General features: G+C 46.8%; 1 protein-coding gene across 14 annotated transcripts in view; it reads right to left on the bottom strand.

The window, feature by feature from the left end:
• BRSK2 (BR serine/threonine kinase 2) overlaps positions 1–26,756 on the bottom strand; it is a 441,793-nt gene that overhangs the window by 129,041 nt on the left and 285,996 nt on the right. For all 14 annotated transcript variants that reach the window (XM_005307786.4, XM_005307784.4, XM_008164498.2 and 11 more), the window contains exon 3: positions 10,267–10,352. In XM_005307786.4, coding sequence (XP_005307843.1) covers positions 10,267–10,352 — 86 coding nt within the window. The remainder of the gene's footprint in view (positions 1–10,266; positions 10,353–26,756) is intronic.

Genomic DNA, 26,756 nt, shown 5'->3' with positions numbered 1-26,756 from the left:
TAGTAAGGCATATTATCTGTGTTATTCTCCATCCCATTCCTTATGCATCCTACCATCTTGTTTGCTTTTTTCCACAATAGCTGCACAATGAGCAGATATTCGCACCAAGCACTCCACAGTGATGCCCAGGTCCCTTTTCTGAGTTGATACAGTTAATTTAGAACACTACAAGGTGTGTGAGTAGTTCAAGTATTTCCCTCCAATGAGCATTACTTAGCACTTATCAACATTGAACTTCATTTGCCATTGTGTTGCCCATTCACCCAGCTTGCTTAGGTCTCTCTGAAGTTCCTCAGTCTTTTCTGGACTCAAAATGGACTCAACTAGCCTAAATAACTGAGCCATCTCCAAATTTTGCTACCTCACTGCTCATCCTCCATTCTAGATAGTTAATAACTATATTAAACAACACTGGATCGAGTCTAGACAAGGCCACTGTGCCTCAATTCCCCATCTGAAAAATGGGGATAATAATCTTCTCTTGCTCCCACCCTTTGTCTGTTTTGTCTATTTAGATTATAAGCTGTTCAGGGCAGGGACTGTCTCTAATTATGTGTTTGTACAGCATCTAGCACAATACACCCTGATCTCTGCTGAGGGCTTTTGATGCTCCTGTAAAACAAATAAGAAACAATACTACTAAAAACAACTGGCAACAGTGCCCACTACTGTAGTGTTTTTATAGAGGGCGCTGTACACAGCAAGACACAGTGGAGCTGTGATTTTGCCCTAGGTACCTGGCACGATATTCTGCAGTCATACGGTTAAATAAGACAAATCAACGTGCTGGAAAGGAACTGAAAGCCTTAAGCCTTATAACCAGCTTTGTCTCTCTAAATATCCCAATTAAAAAAACCGAACCAGAGTAGATATGACTGCTACGCTAACACAGCTATGCTGCTGAATTTTTATTATTCTTTTTAAACTCATTTTCAGCGCTAAACAAACTGTGGAAAAAGGATTTGATTCATAGCTGCATTAGGAATCTACTCAACCAAAGCCCCTTGTCACAAATTAAATCATAAACCAAAAGTCAAACATGATTTGTGAAATTAACATTTATCGAGGAAATACTCCCCAGCGCCGCGCTGCGATTAGTCTCTGGCATCTGAAATATCAACCATAATTCATAAGCTGCCTAAGAAACCGTGCCACCGCCACCGCTGTCAAGATGTCAGGTTTGATGGAAAGGCGCTGCGGCAACCAGAGAGCAATTTGTTGCTGATGGTGGGGGTCACAGTGCTTTATTATTTGTGCAAATAAAGTGCAAGTCACATCGGCACCCCAGTTCCCACCTATAATAAGTGCATACACGCACCCTCACACACTTGTACCCGCCACGGACACTCTCTCCCTCTGCTCAATTCAACCCAAGGCCATGCCCAATTCTAATTCTGAATAGTCAGATCTGGCACAGAATTATGCCATTTCTTTAAAATTATATGACTAATAAGATTAATAATAATCCCTTGCATTTCCACAGTGAGTGTGTTTCGCTGGAAGGACTCAACACATCTCTGAAGCAGGCATTATTAGTCCCATTTTAGAGACTGGGGAACTGAAGCACAGGGAGTGGCAAGTGACTTATTCGAGGTTACACAGTGAGTCAGTCGCAAAGTCAGGATTAGAATCCAGGATTCATGGCCAAGATGTTCAAACCTGGCTTAGAGATTTGGGGTGCTTCCATTTTTGGGTGTCTAAATTGAGACACCTTAAAGGGGCCTGGTTTTTAGAGGGCAAGTGTTCACAATTTCTGAAAATCATGCCCTTTTAATGTGTCTTAAATTGGGCACCAAAAGTTATTTTTGAAAATTTTGGCAAAGTTACTTGCCTGGTGCAGTCACAATGATTCTTCAAGATGTGTGTCACTATGAGTGCTCCACTGTAGGTGTGCTTGTGTCCCTGCATTGCTGATCAGAGAACTTTGCTACCTGTGTCTGTTAAGCCCACACATGTGCTGTCTCTCCTCATGCCCCATCACCAGGCCAGCCACCGCGGGCGGGCTAACCCCCCCTCAGTTCCTTCTCTACCACAGTCATTGGCAAGAGCTCAGAAGTAGAGAGGAGGAGGGTGGATTGTGATGCACCCATAGGGACACATGTCGAAGAGCCATCGTTACTGCACAAGGTGAGCAACTTCTTCTTCTTCTTCGAGTAGTGTCCCTATGGGTGCTCCACTGTAGGTGGCTCCCGAGCAGTACCCACCACTGGAGGGCTGGGACTTTGGAGTTGGGTCAGTTACAGATGACAGCACTGTGGAGCTGAAGATGGTATCAGAGGTGGAATCCCCAGTGATAGCATAATGTTCTGCAAAGGTGTGGACTGTTGCCCATGTCACCACTCTACAGATTTCTGAGATAGGGACATTCTTGAAGAAGGCGAGGGATGAGGAGATTGACCTTGTGGAGTGTGTATGAATAGTATCTGGAGGGGTCCTATTGTGAACTTGGTAACTGTCCTTGGTGAACTGTCCAATGCAGTTCGAGACCCACTTGGAGAGTCTCTGGGCTGATATTGCTGAGTCCTTGGATCTTTCTGCAAGGGGGAGGAAAAGCCTAGGGGACTTCCTGAAAACCTTCATCCTGTCCAGGTAGAAGGCCAGGGCTCTCCTGACATCTAGTGTGTGTAATATAGCCTCCCTGTTGTCTCGGTGAGGCTTGGGTAGAAGGTTGGAAGGTGAATCAATTGGTTCATGTGAAACAGGGAGGTTTCCTTAGGGATGAATTTTGGATGTGGCCTGAGTGTAACCTTATCCTGAAAGAATACCATGTAGAGGGGATGTGCCATCAGAGCGGCTATTTTCCTATTCTCCTAGCCGAGGTGATTGCTATCAGGAAGGCCGTTTTCATAGAGAGATATGTAAGCGAACAGGTGGCCATGGGTTCGAAGGCCTAGTCAGTCCTTTCAATGCAAGGTTTAGGTCCCACATGGGGTTAGGGTGTCAGGGTTGCAGGAAAAGATTTACTATACCCTGGAGGAATCTTTTAGTGGTTGGGTATGACAGCACTGAGTATCCCTCTACTGGCTGGTGGAAGGCTGCTGTGGCCACCAGGTGGATTCAGAGAGTTGAGAGATAGTCACAATCTTTTTAGGGTCAGTACATAGCCTGAGATCTGTGGAAAAGCCATGCATGTTGGGGAAATTTGTTGGGAAGTACACCAAATCTGGAACCTGGACCATTTTTGCAGGTAAGTTCAGCGTGTCGAGGACTTTCTACTGTGTAGTTATATCTCTTGTACATCCCTCAAGTAGGAGTTCTCTAGGTGTTGGAACCATGAAACAGGCACGCCTTGAGGCAAAGAATCCCGAGGTTTGGTTGTAGGGTGCATCCTCTGTTCTTCAAGAGGAGATACAGAGTGGATTGGAGAGAGATCGGCAGGCATATCGCGACCTGTGACAGGTAAGGGTACCAGGTCTGTCTCAGCCAAATGGGAGTGATCAGTATGACATGTGCTCCTTTTCTTTTTATTTTCAATAGGACTTTTGACAGTAGGGGAAAGGGAGGAAAGGCATAGAGGATGCCCCTATCCCAGGGGAGGTGGAAAGCATCGCCCAGGGAATGTTGTCCTACCCCTGCTCCATAGTAGTAGTGTGAACATTTTCTATTCAGTTCAGTGGCAAACTGTGATTGGTGTCCCCCACTGCCTGAACAGGTCGTGAAGTATTGCTAGGTTTATCTCCCACTCATGGTCATGTGGGAATTTGTCACTGAGCCTGTCCATTATGGAGTTTTGTGTGCCCAGGAGGTAAGCCGCGGACAGTCCAATGTCGTGAGAGATACACCAGTTCCATAGTCTCATCATTTCCGCATAGAGGGAGGGCAACTTGGATCTCCCTGGTCGATTTATGTAATACACCTCTACCCTGATATAACGCGACCCGATATAACATGAATTCAGATATAACGCGGTAAAGCAGCGCTCTGGGGGGGTGTGGCGGCACGCTCCGGCGGATCAAAGCAAGTTCAATATAACGCGGTTTCACCTATAACACGGTAAGATTTTTTGGACAGCATTATATCGGGGTAGAGGTGTACATACATGCTATGTTGCCTGTTAGCACTCACCTGTGTAATCCTTTGATCAGCAGAAGGAAATGCGCACAGGCATTTCTGACTGCCCTGAGCTCGAGGAGGTTGATGTGAAAGAATATCTCCATGGATGACCATCTGCCTTGTATCATGAGGCTGTTTAGATGCGCATCCCATCCTATGAGCAATGCATCAGTGGTGAGAAGCAACGATTGGGGGGTGGGGGTTTGCGAGAAGAGGATCCCTTTGAAAACACTGGCTGAGTCCTTCCACCAGTCTGAGGAGTTTTTGATCCTAGTGGGTAGTGACGGGGTTTGTCTAGTGTGATTCTGGTCTGTAAACTGAGATGAACCACATCTGGAGGCATGGCATGTGAAGCCCTTCATGTGGTATTACCATTGTGTCTGCTGCCATATGACCCAAGAGTTGGAGACAGTGTCTGGCTGATATTTGTGGGTGGTTTTGAACGGTCTCAATGAGTATGGCCAAGGAGGGGAATCTGTGTTAAGGTAATAGAGCTCTGGCCTGTAATGGGTGGAGGTCGGCGCCTTTGAATTCCAGATGATGCACTGAAATGAGGGTTGTTTTCTGGGTGTTGATCTGTAGGCCCAGTTCTGGGAACAAATCTATTGCAGATCTTGTGATTCAGCGAGCCTCATGGAGAGGCTGGGCTCTGAAGAGGCAATCCTCCCGATAGGGGTAAAACATGATCCCTTGGGAGCGCAAGTGTGTGGCCACTGCTGAGAGAACCTCGGAGAATACATCAGGATGGATTTTAGCCCAAAAGGGAGTACTCTGTACTGGTAGTGGTCTTGTCCTAGATAAATTTGAGAAATCATCTGTGAGATTGAGATATGGAAGTAGGCATCCTGAAGGTCGAGGGCTGAAAACCAGTCTCCCTGTTCCAATGCTGGAATGATCATTGCAGAGTGATCATTTTGAATTTTTGAGGCTTGACAAACTTGTTGAGTGCTGTAAGGTCTTGTATAGCTCTTCAATCTCCCTTCCTCTTGGGTATTAGGAAATAGCGAGAGTAGAACCCTTTGCCTCATAGATGTTGAGCAACTGGTTCTATGGCTCCTAATTGGAGGAGACAACCTACCTCTTGTGATAGTAGACTCTCATGAGAAGGATCTCGTGAGGGACAGGGAAAGGTGTTGTAGAGGGAGTAGGGAGGTAAAATGGATAGATCTGTAAGCCCCATCGGTCTGATGTTATATGTTCCCAGGTGCTGCAGAATGTTGCCAGATGGTAGCCAAATCAGCGGATAGCGGTGGTCAGCTGTAGGAGTGGTCTATTGATGCTTTGACCAACATATCAAAATTGGTGCTTGGAAGTGGATAGCTAGGATGTAGAAGATTGTGGGCCAGATGGTTTATGCCTCGGAAACTTAGTTTTCTTCCTCTGTGGCTCGTAGTAGCACTGACTTGGGTCTTGGGAGGTGCGTGGTTTGTGGTGAGGCTGCGGACTATATTTTCTCTTTTGTGCTGGCACGTAGATTCCCAGTGAGCAGAGAGTGGCCTTAGAATCCTTTTGTGTGTGAAGAGAGGCGTCCATCTTCTCCGTGAAGAGCTTAGTGACTTCAAAGGGAAGGTCTTCAACGTCAACTGCATCTCTTTCGGGCAACCTGACAGAAATACCCACCACTGTGGAGATGGACCTGGCTGCTGTCTTGGCTGCATTGACGGCAGATTGTAGTGCTATCTTGGTCACCAACTGTCCCTCTTAAATAATGGCTTTAAATTGGTCGTGGTGTGACTCAGGCAGCTATTCAATAAAATTGTTCAGTTTTTAATAGTTTCTGTAGTTGTATTTCACTGATAGGGCTTGGTAACTGGCAATTCAAAACTGTAGCGTAGCCGAGGCCAAAAAGATCCAAACCCTTCCAGTCCCTATCGTAGGGAGTAGACCTCATCTGATGTTGATGGCCATGAGAGTTAACAGCATCCCTGTAGTGGGGCGGCTGCCCCACTCCCTGAGAGAGTGGGCTGCAGCAGGCCAGTGCGCCTCCACAGACAGGCAGCCAATTAGACAAGGGCTTATTGGAAGCCAATCGGGGTCCAGATTGGAGACAGCCAATCAGGGCCCGGCTCAGCCCTACCAAAAGGCTGCTCAGGGAGAGGAGAGGCAGTCTGTCCCAGGCCTTCGACAGGGGAAGGTCTGTCTCCAGAGGTGGGAGACTAGCACCTGGGACAGCGCTGGGCAGGCTGGGGGAGCAGAAGGGAACTCTAGCCCATTGTCTGCCAGGCTGCAGGCCTTGAGGGGAAGGGCCTAGCCGGTGCGAGGGGCCAAAGGGGAAGCGGCCCAGGGACGTGGACAGACAGAGGGAGAGAAGGAGGGCAGGATGGCTGCCACAAGAGGGTCCCTGGGTTGGGACCCAGAGTAGTGGGCGGGCCTGGGTCCCCCTCTTCCCCCTTGCCTTACACCTGGCCGACAGGAGTGGCCATCTTGGGCTGCACCAACCCCCTGCCAAGAGGGGTGTGACTTTGGGGGTGCAGTTGCCCACATTGGCCGGGGCACAGAGAGACAGCTGATTGACCCCCCCCCAGAAGGGGGCGAGGATGGACTAAGGGGCACTGCCGGAGGGCAGTGGCTCGAAGAGGACGCCGCAAGTTGGGAGCAACGCAGGTCCACACGCCAACCGAGGGCGAGACGACAGACGGGACACCACCAGGAGGGGGTGCTCTGCTGGACTGAGCTAATTCCCGAGGACGACGAGCAGGGGGGGTTGGGTGGTGAGTCCCAACACTGTTACAATCCCCCATGATGGAATTGGGTGGAGGGTGGGAGAAGAGGAATTCTATCTCCCTTGGTGGGATATAATATTTTTTGTCCACCTGCTTGCAGGTAGATGCCACTGATCCTGGGGTGTGCCATATGGTTTTTGTGGGGTTCAGGAGAGCCTCATTAATAGTGAGGGCAATTTTTGAGGACAAGGATGAATGGTACCAAGAAGTTTGTGGTGGATGCCCTTGACTTCTTCTAGCGGTATCTGAAGAGTGTCTGCCAATCTCTTCACTGGATCCTGGAAGACACGAAAATCATCAGCAAGAGAAGGCGGTGGAGGCATAAAGGCCTCATCTAGTGAGGAGGAGGCTATGGTCACCTCTTCCTCAGTGCTGCCCTCTGGTTTCAGCACGATTTCTTCTGCAGGTTCAGAAACTCTGGATGCTGCAGCTGAGGGGGTGTGTCTCGAGAGTTCTCGAGTGGGGCTAGATGCTCGAGAGGCATGGAGGCAATATGCAGCCCAAGGGTCCCAGTATGGCCACTGGAGTGGTGGTGGCATAGAGCCCAGTGGTGGTGCCCATGGTTGACCGTACCAAGATGGTGGTGGTGGGGCCATCTGGGGATATGCTTAGGGACTCTGCTGGTATTGGGAACCATAGGGAGCCTTGGAGGAGTATTGCAATACTGCCTCCTCTGGTTTGCTGTCCAAGTCTGCAAGAGTGGCGGAGCATGGCAGGGCAGCGGGGAAGACTCCTGTGCCAGATGAAGACTCAGTGCAGAGGTCTTGGTACTGAGAAGAGGAGACTCCGGTATGTCGGCTACACGGAGATCCTTTAGTGCCACTGGCGGTACTGGGAAGGACAGAGATCTAGCTCACACCGATCTCTCTGGTGCTGCATGGGGCATTGATGATGCTAGCAATGGAGTATTGCATTCCAGTAACATCTTCTTAGAGGAGTGCTTACTCCTGTCCTTGTCCCTTGGTGCCACTGACTTGATACCTGTGCCCATTGGATCTGTGGGTGCATCACTGGCACCTGCCGGTGTAGATCTTCATAAGCCTTGGGTACTGGGCTGGGATTGTCTTGGTGCCAATGGTACCGAGGACACCGAGCATGCCGGAGATCATTTATGGCTAGCTCGGGGCTCACCATGGGGACTTCTGAGAGGGCTCAGTGGCTGCTTTCTTCAATCCACAGCCTTTGGATGTTGAGGGCTGTGGGGAAGACTCATGTCTGCCAGGTGCAGGTCCGGAAAGGGTCGGAGGGCTGCCTTCATGAAGATGATCTTCTATCTCAGCTCCCTGTCCTTACGAGACCAGGGCCTGAGTTGCTGGCAGAGACCACACTTTTGTGGAATGTGGCCTTCCCTGAGGCAGCGAATACACTGGGAGTGCTTGTCTGTGACATGGATCACATCTTTGCTGGAGAGGCACTTCTTGAAGCCCAATGAACTGGGCATATCCTTTTGGGGGAAGGGTCCCCAATGAGAAAAAGCGGCAAAAAATAAAGTCTCTTTTTTAAAAATATTTTTTCTGGGAGAAAAATAAGAAAGAAGCAGAAAACTACAATTACAACTATGTAATAGGAGACTAACTGGCTACAGAAATGTAAAGCGAGAGTAATGGTTGTAACGGACTGCGAATAGCTCCGTCTCTAGCCAGGGGCAGTTGAGAAGGAACTGAGGAGGGTTAGCCTGCACTCACTGGCTAGCCTCTTAGCAGGGCATGAGGAGAGACAGCAGATGTGCTGGCCTAACAGAACACAGCTACGGAAGTTCTCAGATCAGCAGTGCAAGGGCGCAAGCACACTACAGTAGAGCACCCATAGGGACACTACTTGCAGTAGAGCATGAATTCCATGCTGTAACCATTAAACAGCACCATCCTCCATGCCGTAAAAGAATCCCATTGTCCAGGAGGGGGTAACAACGCAACCTACTTCAGCAGTTATCTGCACACATGTGCAGAGACCATTTGTTGAAGGCATCTGTAACTAAGAGAAAAGAGATGCTTGACTGTCAATGCCACAAAAATAATGATCTTTTAATCCCAACTCCACCCTGAACTGTTCAGCTTGGCCTTTGTTTTCCAGGCGTTTGTACGTTGTATCGATCACCCAAACGCACGCAGCCCGTCAATGGACAGGTTGTAGATATAAGAAAAAAAGGGTTCACACATGAAAGACTCTTTCACTCAGCCAATAGGAAGCCTGAAGTCTGATCCCAGCCCTCACTGAAATAAACTAGGAGTCTTCCCATTGACTTCAACAGGAGCAAGATTAGATCCCTGCTTATCACCAGTATCTCTTTTTCCTCAATTAAATCAGAATGCATTGGCTATAGAAATTCTATTCCTGTCTGTCATCCCACACTCCCTTTACTGCCCCTCCCTTGCAAAGAAGGCTGGCTTGCCAGGACACTTGGGGCTACATCCTCAGCTGGTGCAAACTGGACTTCAATGGAGTCATGCCCCCTTATACCAGCGGAGGATCTGGCCCACAGCATGTAGCTGAAGATACATGGGAACCAGCTCCACCCAGCACCTGTGACAAGCCGTCTGGTGGCCATTGTTCACCACCCTGGGCAGGCTCTGTCCCAGAGGAGGATTCGGAATCCAAAAGAAATTACTGCCAGGTCTATTAAACTAACCCTTGAACGCCGAGGCCTCACTTCTTGGAATAGGAATTCATTGCTCCAGTAACAAGCTTGGTCGTATGGTCGATATGGGATTATTACATCCATTCAACACACATTCCTTGGTTCAGTGATTACACCCTTATACTGCTGTGACATTAAGGGGGGTCACTGCTGGAACGTGATTTTCAAAAATAGTTTTAAACACTCTCCCCTTGCTTGCAATACCCTGTTAAAAACCTGGAAATCACATTTAACTCCCTTCTGGATTTGCCCTTTTCCATTTGGAAAACATTGATTTTTTTTTTCTTAAGTTGAGCCAAGATTAATGTGTCTTGTTTGTTTGACAACAATTTCGAACTATCTGGTACCTTGTCAAGCCAAAATAATTCGGTCTGTGGACCAATATCACTGATGGGTGTAGACAAGTAGGCCCTACAAAAACAATAGCTATTATTGTTTGGACATTTTTCAAATTAAATTTCTTGGTGAGGGTTTAATTTAAAATATTTAGAACCTGGAGGATTTTATACACCAGATTATAACAGTTTTGAGGTGGGTCTAATTTGGAGTCTACAAACCTGGATTTTGCCCCTCCATATCAGCTAAATATTATAGAAAAAGGCTTGTTTGTAATTTAATTTTTTTTTAAGATTTGAAAGGGGGAAAACAGAAGAAAAGGGGGAATGAGGAAACCAAGTAAATGAAAACCATTCCCTCCTCAATCAAGTGCTGATAGCAGGCCACATGGGCAACAAAGTTTAGAGTGACCTCATATCCTATTCTAGTCTCTTTGTACTGTTATGCATTTCTCCCCCCAAACTCCTTCCCTTCCATTTCCCTTCTGACTCCCTGGCAAAAGTCAATAATACCTACAAATATTTTTTATTTTCATAAACGTCATGCAGCTTTAAAACGTGGGGATGTTCTATCAACTTCAGGATGGCTATTTCCCGCTCCACCTGGAAGAGAAAAGAGAAATAGAAGTGAAGGTTAGAAGGTTACATTAGAAATCATTATACACATTGTCCCCTCTTACCCATTTCCCACTCCTTCTGACCCTCCCTTTCATGCACCAACAAGCAAACAAGCAGAAGCTATAATAATAGCACTTAGCATTTATACTGCACTTTAGAAAACATTAATTCAGCCTCACCATCCCCTCCCCTATAAAAGTTGGTAAATAATACTATCCCTATTTCACTAATAGGGAAACTGAGGCAGAGGATTAAGTGGCATGCCCGATCAGACAGAGGTAGGCACTTGCAGAACCTGGCACAGAATGCAGGAGGTTCCTGGCTCACAGTCCTATGCTCATGCCAGGCCTCTCAAACAACAGAAGGTCTAACCCATCATCCCAACTCCAACTGACTTCAGTGGGCCTTGGATGGGCCCCATTGTGCTAGGCATTGTACATACACAAAGTAGGAGAGAGTCAGGGCCCACAGAGATTACAGTCTAAACAGAGAAGACAGTGGGAGAAAGGAAGTACTAGCATTTTACAGCAGGTGAAGTGAGACACAGAAAGAGCAAGGGATGTGCCCAGTGTTACACAAGAAGTCTATGGCAGACCCAGGAACTGACCACAGATTTCTGGAGACCTAGTCCAGTGTCTTAATCACAAAACCATCCTCTCTCTTCATCCTCGACCTATCCAAAACATGGCGACTCTGAGGGCTTGTCTTCAATGCAGATTTAACTGCAGTTATAAATCGAGTGTTGCCCCCAACTTGAGTCCTGACCACACACACAAACCTGAACTCAAATGTGATGGTGCTTTTAAATAGAGTTGGTTGGCCCCTTGGGAGTACAAGCTGCAGCTCAAGTTAGCACAACTCATCAACAGTTAATACATTCACCCTGTGCTGCTAATACAATCACTCTGTGTTGCTCGATAGTTATATCGCAGTGTGACCGCTCTCACCCCAGATAGGCTAACTGACGAGGAGTTAATTAACCCACAGTGAGTGTTTGTGATGAGTGTAGATAACTCTAGTTAACTCTGCCGTGAAGAGATAGCCTAAGGCAAGCAGTGTACAGGCAAAACCAGGCAATATATATAGGTGCAAGACCAGTTTTCAAAAGTCCACCAGGGCAGGATTAGCCAACCATCCAAAAGACAGATGGAATCTAGCTAGACTTTCTCCCCGCCCCCTCCCCCCCCCAAATACTGTACCTGGTTACCCTGCAGCCATCATCTTCACAATCAAAACACACTGCAATGCTGTGCCAGAGCATCAATCCCCTAATAACCAGACAATCCCCCAGGAACTTCTCCCCACATAGCTTTATTTCTTAGTGCCCCTTAACTTGCTGAGTATGTTCCTCCACCAACCATTAAGCACAGAACTTCTCCCCCTGACAGGCAGGTAGAGCTTTCTGCATGGCACTTTGGGAGCTGTAGTTCTCAAGCCTTAGTGATGAGGTCATGTCTCCCAGAGAGAAACCAGTGAAACTCTCAGCCTTTCTCACATTGGAAGAAAGGGTACATGTGCCTCTGGGACAGTCCCTTTCTGATTCTTTCAAAGTGTTTATTCTTTTCTGCAGAATCAGAAGCCACCTGATAGATCCACTTCCACACTTGTGATCTCAGAAAGTATCTATTTCATAGCTGGAGTGGGAGGAGATATATTAGCAGGCTGCAGTGGAATCAATGACATTCCACAAGAGAGAGATACACACACACACACACACACACACACACAGTTTGTGTGTAAGTATACATGTGGTACTGCAATTCTCATAGAACTCTCCTAAGAGCCAAGCTTCAGTGACACACATTGATTGGTGGTGATAACTCGTAGACATCATCTTCCCATCACCACCACTAAGCAGGAAGCAATTCATGAAAATAGAAATCTGCACTATGCAGTTTTATCCTACAGCAATTTCACAAAAATGCAGCTATTGTACTACTGTGAAGAAGCTGGTTCACCCTGATCCCTTCCACAAAGGCCCAATGTCCTTCATCTCACAAGATAACTGTTGATATTCGGAGGGGTCTCATCAAGTGCTTGGTCTGACACGGTTGCATTTAAGGAAAAAATACCCCCTAAGACTCATTTGTCTTTAGGAAGATGTCTCTGAAATCAATTCCTCCTTCTGTCTCCAAGTCAGCACCTTGGAGAAAGGAGATGCCCAAATATGGCGTGGCTTGCCACAGTGATAGTGACGTGCCGCTACTGGAATGCAAAATCCCTCTAATGCTTAGCGGCAGCTCAGCCTATCTGCATTCATTCCATCCACTCTCCAAGGTCAGGTCAGACCAGGGAGGGTGGGTGGGATTCCACAGTCAGTAACCAAATTGCCAGCCTTTCTGATGACTGCCTGATGAACCTGAACATGTACCCACCTGTCCATGGCAGAGTCCATCACTAACATCACAGTTTATTCCCCATTCTATGTTTTAGCTGGGGAGGTGGGCAGGAGAAGAAAGGGATTTTCTCCTCATGGACACTCTTGAATCACTATGCTATATGAATAGTTCTAGCTAATAATACTGCAAACATGTGTCCTGCTTCTGCTAGCATTGGGGAGACGCCACTGCTGTAAAATACATCCACGGAACATCAGGGCTCTTCTATGGGGCAGTATTGTGTCCTCTTGCCTCCACAGTGCAAACATCCCCTTCCACTTTGACAGACAGATGGCTCAGAATAAGGGTCTGGCACACCCTCAAGTAAGGAGATAAATGGAGCGAATAGAGGTTGGAGGCATGCAGAGGACATGCACCCGACTGGTCAGAGGGCAGACTCCATCAGGCAGAAGGAAAAAGTACCAAAACCTGATGGACCATTAATAGGAGAGGAAGGCAAGATCAAAGATTCAGACATATGACATCTCAAACACCCACAGCAAATGAGACTAAATCATGCAACCATTTTCAGGATGAGAAAATAACTGTATTGTAGGCTCAGAAGGTCATGCAGAGCATCCCCAGAGCTTGGCATTAGCCACACAAGCTCACCTAACTTTTCAGTGCAATTCTATAGCACTGTGCATACACATGCACAATTACCTTTCCGTACATATATTTCCCAGGGCTGAGTCCCCAACACTAGACACCGAAAAGCTCCCCAACTTTTCAGCACATTCCCAAAGCTCAGTCACTGGCATTCAACACACCAGCTTTCCAGAGCTGAGAGACTGACACCACACAAACAACAAAGGTTACCAGGGGATGGAGGGAGGGACAAGGCATTTCATGAGAAGTGTGATCACCGTACAGGCTATGGAACTAAACAGCTGATCTTATCTCTCTTTACAGTCCTCCCTTTAGGGGCTCCCATGACTGTGAAGGATGCTACACCTTGCAGTTGACAAGCCCCGTGTTATCTAATCACAGGGGAGAGTCACTGCTTTTGAAAAAACCCTGTTGTGGCGTCTCTGGCCATACATCCAACATGAATGAGTGAAGGATGGCAGCACCCACCCAAGGTACTGTTTGGTTATTATCCGAAAGCGTGAGCAGATGGGGGCATGAAGAGGCAGAGATTTATGATGATATCACTTGGAGGAAAGAATTCAGTTGTATTACTAGCTGGTCTCCTTGAAACAGGTGAAAATAAGACATTAAATCAACTATTCACTTGCTTCTCCCACAGTCTTATACTCGGAGCACTCCTTTAAACTGGCTTGTGCCAGCTTCAGCAGTTTTGGTGCAGGCCTAAGGAGGGTCCCATGTTTATTTTTGCCAGAAAATGCATAATAACCTTCTGGCATCTGAATTCTGACGGGGAATTTGGGTGTATCTACATTCAGACTCCAAATCTGTGGAGAATGCCAGGCTCGATACACGATGCAGTATTTCAACACAATGAATGACAATCTGCTGCAGGATCACACCGCTGCACTGCAGTCAGCAGTCCATTCTACAAGGCAGCAATGCCCACTGGTTAGAGCAGGGGGGGCTGGGAATTAATACTTTCAGGCTCCAGTCCAGAGTTTGCCACCAACTTGCTCTGTGACAGTGGGCAAGTCACAAGAGCTCTCTGTCCCTTACTTTCTCCATCTGCAAAATGAGGACAATAAAACTTACCTGCCTTTGCAATCATCCGATGAAAGGTGCTTTATGAGTGCAAAATATTATATTTTTATTATTGTCTATGTCAGGATGCTATGTAATGGAAGTAGGCTCTGAAGGCTGTGTGTGCTAGGAAGCTAGAGAGAATGACACAATCTCTGTCCAGCAGCCTAAATATAGCTTACCCTTGGAACTGTTACAGCAAAGTCCTACCCCTCCTCCACTCCATGGCACCACAGAGCTGCAATGAACCATATTCAATTCTCAACTTTCCACTGCAGTAATGAGCGGCTCTCCCAGACCCCACTCTCCCACTCCCACAATAATTGATATGGGTGAGACGTCGCATGTAGCTCTGAATAGTGGGTCGATTGATGCATGGATTAGAAGGGACTAGTAGCACTCCACATAGTTAGCAAACAAGCGGCCCAAGAGCAATAAAGCAGAACAGAACTGGCCTTATATAGGGCACAACTCTGCCTTCTTCTCCTAACCTTTGCCAGCTACTGGGCACACTTTGCACATCCCTGGTCTAGCAGAACTCATGTATCACTGCCCAGCTCTGAGCCAGCAAGGACAAGGCAAGGAAGAGCCCTGTGGGGGTGTCTGCTTTAATGTAGATGCAATTACCAGAGAACAGGCCAAGTCTACAATAGTCTGTGAGTCTGCAGTAAATGAAGAACACACAATAACATTTGTATAATAGTCTTTAAAAAAAGAGGCCTCATCCATCTGCCACACAAACTCTGGGTTCCATGAGAGGTTCCCAGACACAACCTGGGTGCCCTCACCTTGCAGCGGACTATGTCTGTGCAGCACCCCAAATCCTCCAAGCTGGGGAGAGGGGTTACAAAAGTCTGTGCAAGGCTAATAGAGCCACATTGCTGACTTGTGACCTTGCAGGTGCTAATCACTGGTTTTTAAAATCTATGCAGGAAGCTGATTAGCTGTCAGGATGCTCCAGTAACTCGGCTAATAATGGAGAACAGCACGAAGGCAGTGTAACCCTTAGCAGGAGTAATGTAAAACCTTCACTTGCCCCCCTCCGCCTCTACTTCACCCCCCAGAGGGACTCACATCCCTCTGGGTTTAAGCCCATCTCATCTGAATAGTTCTTGGTGATGAGAGGCACTGCACGCTTTCATCTCTTGACTCACAGCACACTGTGCGCAAATGTAGCTATGAGGCCGGGACAGGAGCCAGCAGGAACCATGGGTGGGATCTGTCCGAACAGTATAGAAGAATTGCTTTTCATTCACATTCCTCTGCCTGGTATTTGTGATTGTACCACCTGCCTGGAAAGTGGAGCTGCATGCGTTTGCTAAATGGGCTGGATGGTTGTCAAGCGTTACGAGATGGTAGCTTCTCTGCAAGCTCTTCTGCAACGCTACACAGTCATCTTTAGCAGCTATACTTCCCCGTGAATTGCAGCTGATAGCCCTATACTTAGGATGCCGGGGAACGGGGGAAGGCAATTCTCCTCTCTTGCTGTAGAAGTGCACCAAATCATGCCACAAAGCTGAGCCCCTATTCTTTTCTCCACTGATACCAGTGGGTCCTATATCATGTGAAATGCAGACCTGAGACAGCAGCAAGAGATAGCAGGGAGAGAGAGAAGGGGGAGGGGAAATAAAGCCATGGTAGGATGGTAGGCTACAGGTTGCCCTACTTCCCCTAACCATCGCTAACTTGGGATGTTTGGAGTTTTGCCTGAAATTTTGTTTAGTGTTGACCCTGCTTTACTTTAAAGGTAATTAAACAATTATCAGTGCCCCGCATTGCCCTTTAGTAACTGGTGATGGACACAAGCCAGGAAGATCAAATCCAGATCTGAACTTTCCCAGAGTTTGGGGATGTTCAGATGTGGGGTGAACTTCAAAGGATTCAGAATTTTGGTTCAGCATCCAAGCATTTTGGATGCTGACCTGAAGCTCTTTGGGCTAGAAATCTTGCAGTAACATGGGGCCAGATCCTCCACTGCATGAAATCTGAAGGATGTGCAATCAGCCAAAATGAAACATCAAGAATCCTCACATGAAACAATCTCATCGGTTTCAACACAGCTCCAGAACTTGAGGTGGAGATCCATTGGTTTGTTCTCATAGTATGATTCCAAGGTTCTTAAGGGAACAGGTTTGGTTTGGGGTTGGTTCTTAGTTCATCTAATCTGGCTCATGGTAGTCCCTGCTCAGAACTGCTGTGTTACACCAGGAAGTTCAACACATGTGGTGCTCCATCACACGCCAGACAGTAAACATGTTCCCTCATGGCGTTTAGACTTATTTGCACCGTATGTCTCTTTAAATAGCATCAGGCTTTCATGCATGTGACACTAATGGGAGCTGACAACAAGTGGATTTATTCATTCAGTACGTGGGATTATCTACCACCCAATGGTACATGGCAAAGTGGCTGACGTGCAACTCTCTGACAACACTCAGCAGAATTAGCCCCTCTACGCCAGAAGCCAGCTATCCCCTCTGTGCATCCTGTTGTTACCGGTGATCACCATGTCACAATTTCCATCAATAAGGAGTTCAGAACAAAGGACACAAATCAAGGCGACACTGTTGAAGACGACTGACCAATATTTGACCTGTCTTTCTTTTCCCTCCTTATCATTTTTAAGTGCTGTTTTCTTCTTTTGCCCCAAAGCAAAATGTTCCACTGCTATTTTTCTGAGGAGGAAAAAAACCCACCTGCAGCAGCCCAGCCACCAGGAGCAACCCTGCAATGGCAAACCAGGATCTGCATGGTCCAACACTCACGAGCTACCCTACAGTCACCATCGAACTAAGACATGGGAGCCCTGCACTCACAGCCACTACCAAACCAAAGGTCACTTCACCAGGTGCCTGAGTTCCTTCCGACCACCACATTCATCTGCGATCCAGGGCTCATGAGCAATCCTTTAACTGGCAGTCACTGTCCTGGGCCAGATCAGGTATTTATGTGCTAGGCAGCCCAACATGTACAGCAGGCATGACAGCTCCAGTGCAGAAATGCACAGAGGGGAGTAACTTGGGAACTCATATTCCTAGCTTATATTAGCAGAGGCTGACATTTCTGATGGCTGTCAGACAAGCACTTTCAGTGTGATGGTGTGCAGAGGCGTAGGATGGGAAGGAAAGGCCCAGCAGATGCACTGAGTAGAAAGGGATTGGGCATGCATTGCACGCACACAAAATATGAATGTAAAGTTTGATTTAAAGCATATCAGTTGATGAGATCTTGTCACAAGAGCTGAGATGGAGATGCACAGGCATTAAGGATTTTCGAAAGGACAGCTGCAAACACATGGAGAGTGCGTCTGACACCACAGGCAGGGTCTGAGAAGAGAGGGGAAGACAGGAAGCTCCTAATTCTGGAGGCAGGGTATGGAGTGGCAGGGCGGAGACAAGCTCCTAGCAACCAGGGCAGAATTGGGGATAAGAAGCAAAGCTCCCAAAAACCCAAGGCAGCCCAAGGGGGCTTCTGATGGCCTTGCTAAGGAAACCATAGGGAAGAGGAGCTTCTGATGGCATAAAGACGGGTTGGGAGAGTCAAGAGATGCTCACAGTGATGTGGGATGTATCACTGTCAGTGCAAGGAGGAGGAAGAGGAAGGACAAAGAGGGAGAGAGGGGCAGAAAGTGATTTCTAGAAAAGCCTGAAGAAACTGACTCTTTAGCACCACCTACGTGTCCAATCTAGTCTCTTATTATGTCACTCTCCCTCCCCACTTCCTCTGCTCCACCAATCACGCCGGCATTGTTCATCTCTCTGTCAGTTTCTCAAACAAATGTACCCATGCTGTCTCCCTTGCACCCTCCCGGAAGTAATCAATAGGGTTGTGACGAAGTGGGAATTTTGGTAATGATATCTATGCATGCCTCAGTTTCCCTCTGTGCTTTGTATGGCTTTGCATGGAGTGTAAAGGGTTGAAAAGCTGCTCTTGGGGCAGGGCAGAGGACATAAGGTGTTATGTCACGTAACTGTCCGGGGTGGCATGAAAGTGTCCATTAAAGGACTGTCTGAAACCGACCGATATCAGTGGAAAATCTGGAAAGACAATGGAAATCCCAGTGGACCAGACATTCACACCTAGCAACCAATGACCAAAAGGAAGGAGATTTCCCCCCACCTCTCTGCAGGGAAGCAGAGCAAAGACTCCAGATGGAGAGCAAAGGAGAAAGGTGTCACGTGGCTAGGTTAAGAGCTACCTTTGGAAAGAGACAGACACACACCTGGGACTAAGGACAGAAGAGACAGAGACAGGTAGAATCAGTATGAATCAGGTGACTAATGTTTTGAAAAGGCTACCTGGGGTCGCTGGAAATGCTGAGAGGAACGCAGTACAAGGCTCCCATAGGATTCATGGCAGGGAGCCATGGAGGGAGACAGGGTTCACTGGTACCTGAAGACCCAGCTCTGATGTCTTGGGGCCAACCCCTGTGGAACTGCATGTGTTCTTGGGGCCTGGCACACTAATGGGGTCACTCCCAAGGGATTGGTTACAGGTGGGACACACCTTCACATCTCTCCTTAAAAGCCATCTCTGGTGCCTATAAGAAACCAGCCAGCTAATGATGGTTCCAAGGGAGCCAGCTGCCAGACTAGCTGGAACCTTGGGCCAGATCATCTGCTGATGTAGACTGATCAACACCAGTGGAGGATCCCTTAATCCAATGATAGCAATAATTTGAAAACATGGCAAATATAGGCATAAAATGAGTATGTATTCAACTGCATCCTTCCGCTCCTACTTTGTTTCTGTCTCTTGTCTTCTTAGATTGTAAGTTCTTTGTATGTGCCTTTATGGCACCTAGCACAATGGGGCTCCGATCTCCACGCAGCCTCTGGCTGTTACTATAATATAAATAACAACAACAATAATGTACATCAATTTTTAAAAAGGAATGGGAGCCTTTGATATATCAGCCCCACACATCCATCTCATACTAGTTAATACACTTGGGGAGATGCAGCCAGGTGACTGGACACTCAGTCTCTCAGTGCTCTAAGCAGGACCATCCTTTGAGATGCCTTAGGCCGGCATTGACAGAAGCAGACATAGAAACAGCTCACAGTTTTCCCCTTTTTAAAAAATGTGATGTTGAAGCAGAACTGCAGCTTCCAGGGGGAAATCGGTGACATCGCTCCCAGACAAGCAGCACCACAGACCCTTAGCCGGGGTCTGTGAAAAGGCCAAGGGCTGTGCATGCACAAAACTTGTATTTGCACTTCTCTCTCTGCAATGAACAGGGACCCCAGAAGGGATACCTGGCAGCCACTGACAGAGGAACCAGCTGCTGAAGTTGTGCCAGCCTGTGGAGCCAGTACTCCTGTCTTCAATGAGGCCCGACCGTACCTTCTAGCCCTGCCCTTTTTCCACAGTGAAGCTGCAACAGTGGATCAGGCTGCAGTTTGTAAGTGTAACCCCTAAAGGTATGTCTCCACTGCAGCTGGGAGCATGCCTCACAGCCTGAGTAGACAGACATGTGCTAGCCCTGCTTGAGGTATTGCGCTAAAAATAGCAGTAAAGCCAGGGGATAGCATGGGCGGTGGCTCAAGCTTTGCCACCTAAGTATGTACCCCGGGGATCCAGGTGGGTTTGTCCTCAGGCAGCTACCCCAAGCTGCCACCTGTGCTATGCTACTATTTTTAGCTTGCTAGTTTGAGCAGAACTAGTGTGTCTGTCAACCTGTGCTGGGAAGCATGTTCTCAGCTGCAGGGTAAACATACTCTTAATGTAACCCCTCCCTAAGCTATATTAGCACTCCCAGGTCCAACCTGGCAAAGGCACCCATCCCAGGAGCGAGTTATTCCAACCCAGGATGTTGAAACCAGTCTATTTTATTCATAAAGTGAGTGTTCCAGGCACAGACTGTTTGAGGAATATACTGTGCACAGACACTGCTCCTTGTTACAGCAGTCTCCTGTGCAATGCATTCTCTGTTCTCTCTTGCACTGACTTTGCAATACCGGGAAAAGGATAAACTAGGGACAGATTCCATTCCAACCCCTAGAAATCACTCAGGGATGAATTTGGCTCCTGGACATAAATACCCCTTAACTTTACTGGGAGGAGGGAGATTTGGGATCTGAACCTAGATTCTAACCGTGCAGAAGGGCTGGAGTCCCCACAGCTGGGGCCAGATTTTTCAGAAGAGATCAGTATATTGGGTGCATATTGGGTGCTGATCTCTTTTGAAAAATTTGGTCTCAGCTGTGGGTGTTGAACATTTGAAAATCTGGCCCCATACCTATAATTATACTGGGATGAACTACTATAATGGGATTAAAAAAAACCCTCAGTTCTGAACCCTGCCAACCCTTGCTCTCAGACAATTGGACACTTAAGGGTTAAAATTCAGATCTAAATTTTGAAGCGCAGGCTCACCTCTGCAATAAATCCTTCTTTAAGTGACCTTGTTGAGGGAGATTGGATGGCTCAGGTGATTAGCAACCAGCTTTGAATGATTTCACCTCTAGGCCATTTGCTTGAATCTAGCCAAGGGTAATAGTGCCCAAAGGCCATTACTATCAGCTGTTTGGTGACTCACTGTGAGATGAGTTCCATGGTCTCAGTCCAGTTCCCAGGTGAGAGGTGTCCTCATTATAAAACCCACCAGCGCAATCACAACAACCAGGTACCCTTGCCGGCCGTCCCAGCAGAGATGCAAGCATTTGGATACTGTGGTGACAGGCACTTCAGAAACACAGAAGCTCAACAGCCACCAAAGACTGAATTGGCTTGGAAACTGAACCACCCTCTCAGCCCTCGAAGTGGTCCCTAACAGCTAACGTATGTTGTCTGGGAGAAGCTTGCGCTGCTGTTGTCGATAAATAAGGCTTTAGTGTCCAGGATGGTCAATCCAGCAACTTTTTTCAGCACCAAATTTCATTTAGTAACAAATAGAAATGGCCTGCTCTTGCTATGGTGTTCCTCAGCTGTTTCCTTCCCAGAACCACAGTGCCTGCCAGGAGAAACAGGGGCAGCACAAGAAGACAACACCCCATTGGAACACAACTTCTCTGCAGCCGCACATTGTAGCTCTCGCCTTGGGAGCTAATCTCCGCTGGTTGGTAGCTCAGTGGATACTGCAGGACTCACCCCTCTCTGTCTATTAGAGCTGAGTGCTGAGGAATGGTGTGAGCTCTGAAGCTAAGGACCCCAGCACCAGTTCTGGATGCAAATACTTTCTCTAAGGCTTGGTCTACACTACCCCCCTAATTCGAACTAAGGTACGCAACTTCAGCTACGTGAATAACGTAGCTGAAGTCGAAGTACCTTAGTTCGAACTTACCTTGGTCCACACTCGGCAGGCAGGCTCCCCCGTCGACTCCGCGGTACTCCTCTCGCCGAGCTGGAGTACCGCAGTCGACGGCAAGCACTTCCGGGTTCGACTTATCGCATCCAGACTAGACGCGATAAGTCGAACCCAGAACTTCGATTTCCAGCCGTCGAACTAGCTGGTAAGTGTAGCCAAGGCCTAAGACACTTGCAACATCTGCTGACCCATCCAATATTAGGGACACAGGAAGCAGCAGCAATGCCTCAGTGCAGCCTACAAGTTTTCCATTGGCTCTTACTGTGCCACAAGAGCTGCTAAACATGACACAGCAAGGGAAGGTACAGAGAGAGCAAGAGAAGCAAAACAGCATATCACTCCATCAGTCTCAAAGACATCTGTTCTCACCCGCTGCATCTCCCCAGGTTCGCTCCACAACAAAGGACATTACAACAAACCTCCAGCCCCCCTCAGTGAATACAACGTTGTCCTCTGCCTTGTGTAAGCAGCAGTAGCGGCAGCAAATTAGCCCATTGCTGCCATCACCATCCAAGATCTCTCCTGGCAGGGAGCTGAGTGATCAAAGGCAGCAATGAAGAATAATTTTGTTTCTAGGTTATTTTGACTCTGCTGTTTCTCAAGTGCATCCTTCCCCTCCTGCCTCACTTCCCTCACTCCTGGGGATGTCAGTGACATGCCACAGTCAATCAATATTAACAAGAGTTTCCAGAAGCTAGGGTATCCCCATAAATGTGGCATTGTGGAGAGCGGTTGTTGTGTGTTTGGGAATAGAGAAAATAACCCTGTGATGTTTAGGGCATGTCAAACAACTCCTGCTCAATATATGTTCCATTCTATATGCATCCGAAGAAGTGGGCTGTAGTCCACGAAAGCTTATGCTCTAATAAATTTGTTAGTCTCTAAGGTGCCACAAGTACTCCTGTTCTTCTTTTTCTTCCTCCTGCTCTACATCACCCTGGCTCTCCTTCTCCTCTCTCTGGAAGCAAGCTCCTGATGCCCTTGAACATGTCCTGGTGGAAGGGTCAATGAGGTGCAGCAAGTGAAAGAGGTTTAGTGGCTCCAGCCAAACTAATGCTACCTGAAGACCTCTCCCTTCTTCCCTACCCCCCACACAATACCACACAAAGGCAGACAGCTGTAAAAAAACATCTATTTGCATTTCTGAAGCATTTCAGATGTAGCAAATTTCTCAATCCTTCTTCCCAGTGACATTCACATGAGAGACCATGCTTTTCACATGACTGTACCAGTGAAACCCTAAAAGGCTTTGTTGCAATAAGCTGGGCAGGGGCACAAGAGGGCAGGATGAGGAATGGGGGACAGATGTGAATCTCCAACCCCCCAAAGGTTGACATGTCTCTCAGAGCATTCCCCCTGTTTTACTATCAGTGAGTAGGAAGTATAATCATTGCTACTTTCACTGGGAGGTCGGTAATACGACGTCCAGTGGCCAATTGACAACATTGGTATATGAGTGAATTTGCACAAAGCACAGAGCCTGAAAAACATCAGCACTTAACGGAAGCACCACATGCAAGTTGTCGTCTTGCTCCCAAACAAACCCTCTTTAAATGGAAAATGAGGCAAACACCTGTATGCGACTGTGGTCACTAGGATGGAGCACATCATATCTGATTGTTCCCTTCTTTCTTTCGCCATGGACCTGAAGGACATTCACCAGCTTTCTGCTGTGGCAATGTGCTGGCTATCAAACCTAGATATAAATTTGTAGTCGTTGCTACCTAACCAAGCCATGTGAAAGAAGAAGAAGTGAGTGGGAGGCATGGTAGTAGGACTGCATTGAGGAGACAGGAGAAAAATATCCTTCCTGCTTCAATAGAATATATATATATATAACTAACAATGGCATGAAATCATATATATTAGAAATGGGAATGACCTACCGGGCTTTCTAGTCAATCCCCTGGGGGAAGAATGCAGGATGGAACTATCCTATATTTGTCCAGTCTGGGTGGGATTTTTAAAGGTGCTCAGTGGCATTGGCCTGACTCTGCTCCCATTGAAGTCAGTGGGATGTTTCCTACTATCTTCAATGAGAACTGAGCTAGTCCAACTCTGAATGATTTTGAAAATCACCACCCTTTAGTTTTAAATATCTCAAGTGCTGGGGCTTCAACCACACTTGCTAGCTAGCAGGCTGGAGCTTCACAGAGGCCTCTGGGCATCTTTAGACATTTGCTTTGCAGATCTAGTTCATGCCAGACTGATTGGGCAAGTGGTCAATTTTCTGTCTTTCTGAGATCCTTCATAAATGGGAGACTGTCCCTGTGTCTTAGCAGAGACCTCCTTACCTTCATCAGAGCAAACCAATGCTGTGCACAGTAATAAAATCTCATCAGGGTTTCAGCATCAAAAGGCAGAGGATGCTATACATGTCGTCTTCTGTCTCAACAGAAAAGAAAACTAATTATATCTCTGCATATGAGACACAATTAGCTTCTCTCTCCTATGGAGAAAGCCCTTCTCTGAATGAGAAGCTTTTACTGCCTCCCACACAAGCAGGGAATGGGCGAAAAAATCTGCTGAGGTTTGAAACCATGCTGGGAAAACCCAGCAGCCTCTTTAGATGGGAGGAGGCAGTGTCCACGCTGCTAGGCTTATGTGCAGAAACTTAACGCAGGCATATGCATTGCGAAGGAAAGTAACTCAGAGATGTTGGCTCCGTTCCCTACAGTCTTCTGCATGCGTGGGCACAAACAACCCAGTGACACACAGGGGAAGGCTGATCACTCTGCCATCATATTTATGCATGATGTCAGAGTGTTATGTTACACAGCTGCAAAATATGGCTTTGCAGAGAGTGCTGGGGTTTTTTTAGGAGTGCCGCCAGCCCACCTATCCCCTCCCCCATGAGCTGAGAGTCGCACCACCACAGCTGTACCTCACCTTGCAAACGTAAGCCTGGGTGCAAGATTTGGCCTTTGTGGTTTGTTGCCAGTTTCAACAGAACAGTAGAAAGGGATCCTTCCCTTTGGTAGCATCTAGTGGCTGCAGTTTGCCAGACTGAGGGAAGCTGGCCTGTATTTAGGATTTGGACAAATGCTTCCTATAGCGGATTTGGAAGGTTTCACAGAAGTTTGCCCTAAACCCACGCGATGTTCTGTTTGCTCCAAGAGATTTAGTGACATTGACAAGTTCCTCCCTTTTCCAGGGGGTCTCTATTTGTTGCTGCATGCCACTCAGTCGACGAGAAACTGTGATGAGGTTACTCTCAGTGTTTGTAGCATTTAATGGGAGCTGAAGTGATTTCCTCCGGGTTTTGGTTGTGTTATTCTGTCCTGGGTGGACGATTTGGGGGATTATTCTGGAGGTTTGTCGTTTCCTCAGATTGAACTCTATTGGCCTGCTATGTTCAGAATAGGTTAATTTTACACATCCATACTAATGGCCTAATTTTTTCATTTTAAGGCCTGATTCTGATATTCTTATTCACATTGGTAGTACCTTATTCCACTTGAAGGCACTCCATGGTCTAAAGTGCTAGTCAACCTAAGTACGGGTGGCAAAACTGGCCCTTACTAGGTGGTTTAATTCTATTCTATAAAGTTCTAGAAAATGTAGGACTTTGTCAGACTGGGTTTCCTTGTGTTGCAATTCTAAGTCAGCAGTGTTGCTTTCTACATTAACCCTTTCTGTCCACTGCTGCTTTCTTTCTGAAGCTAAGGTGATTTGTTGGTGCTAAGGACTGTTTCTAACATTTACCTCAGGCTGATGACATTACTAACGGGTAGAAAATATTTTACTTCAATGAAGCATTCATTAGCTTCTGCCATTTGTTGCTGCTTGCAGTGATAGGAGAGGGGAGTGATCTGAGAGGAAGATTTTACATAGTATCTTTTAGTAGATCTGTTTAAAGGATAAGAAACAGATCTATTTTAGAGTATTCTTTGTGTGCAGCTGATAAATGGGTGCAATCCTTTCTTCTGGCTCGTATGTACCCCAACCATCTGCTAGACCTAGTTCTTTCATGAGCTTGCTAAGTTCTTTGATCCCTTATCTGGTGAGAGATCAAGGGATAATCTATCTACAGTGAAGTTCGGGTACAGTTAAAGTCCAGGTGAGATGAGACTATAGTCCACCAGTTTGGGTCTTGACCAACTTAGCTGCAAAAGTTAGAGGAAGCTTCATTTGGGACATGTGCAGTTACACCTTTAATGAAGAACTCTCCCACACACTTGAGGGAGTTTTTCCTTCCTTCAGTTGCCATCAATCCTCCTTCCAGAATTGTCTGATAGTATCTTTGTGAATAAGAATTGGCATCTCCCCCTTTACTGCCTTTGGATTCAGTATGAGAGGAGTAGAAAATGTGTCACACCCAGCCCCTTTTGTACCTTGCATTTTTGTGGTTCCAAGTGCATTTCTTGGAGCATACCAATTGAACGGTGCATGTTTTTCAAATGGTCAAATATTTTTTCCCTTTTTACTGGATTACTGACTCCTCTGACGTTTAGGTCCATGATAATCAGTTGTTCTGTCACTGGTTTTTTTTAGGCCAAGATTTTCAAAATGACTAATTATTTTTGGGTATCTCAATTTCTGGGTGATCAACTGGCGACCCATTAAAGAACCTCAGAAGTCAAGTATGCAGAACTTTCTGAAAATCAGGCCCCTTTAAGATGTCTCAGATTGGATATCCAAATAATCAGTCACTTTTGAAAACCCTGGCCCTAACAAACATGATCTGTCAATTTCCCTTTGGCTGAATCAGATCTTTCTTTCCCTGTTATCAAATGGTGAAGGCGTTGAGAGTACTTTGCTTTGGCTTTTGAATGTTTGTACTTCTTGCGTAGTCTTGTATCACTTTATCAAGATATTTCCTTAATGGATAAAACTTTTTGGTATCCTCTATATCTTTTGGGTCAGGGATTTTACCTTGTATGCCTAGCACAACTTTTTCTGATTTAAGGTTGGCCTGTGTATGAAATAATCCTATTTTCCTTTCTTTATATTGCTGTCCTTCCCAGGTGATAATGCAACTTTTTTTTATTTGTCCTTTCTTGCTGACTCCTAGTGATTCCTGGTGTTCAC

Source organism: Chrysemys picta, chromosome 4, assembly GCF_011386835.1.
Source record: "Chrysemys picta bellii isolate R12L10 chromosome 4, ASM1138683v2, whole genome shotgun sequence".
Taxonomy (NCBI): Eukaryota; Metazoa; Chordata; order Testudines; family Emydidae; genus Chrysemys; species Chrysemys picta.
The sequence above is the reverse complement of the archived record's forward strand: the minus strand, read 5'-3'. Positions and strand labels throughout refer to the sequence as shown.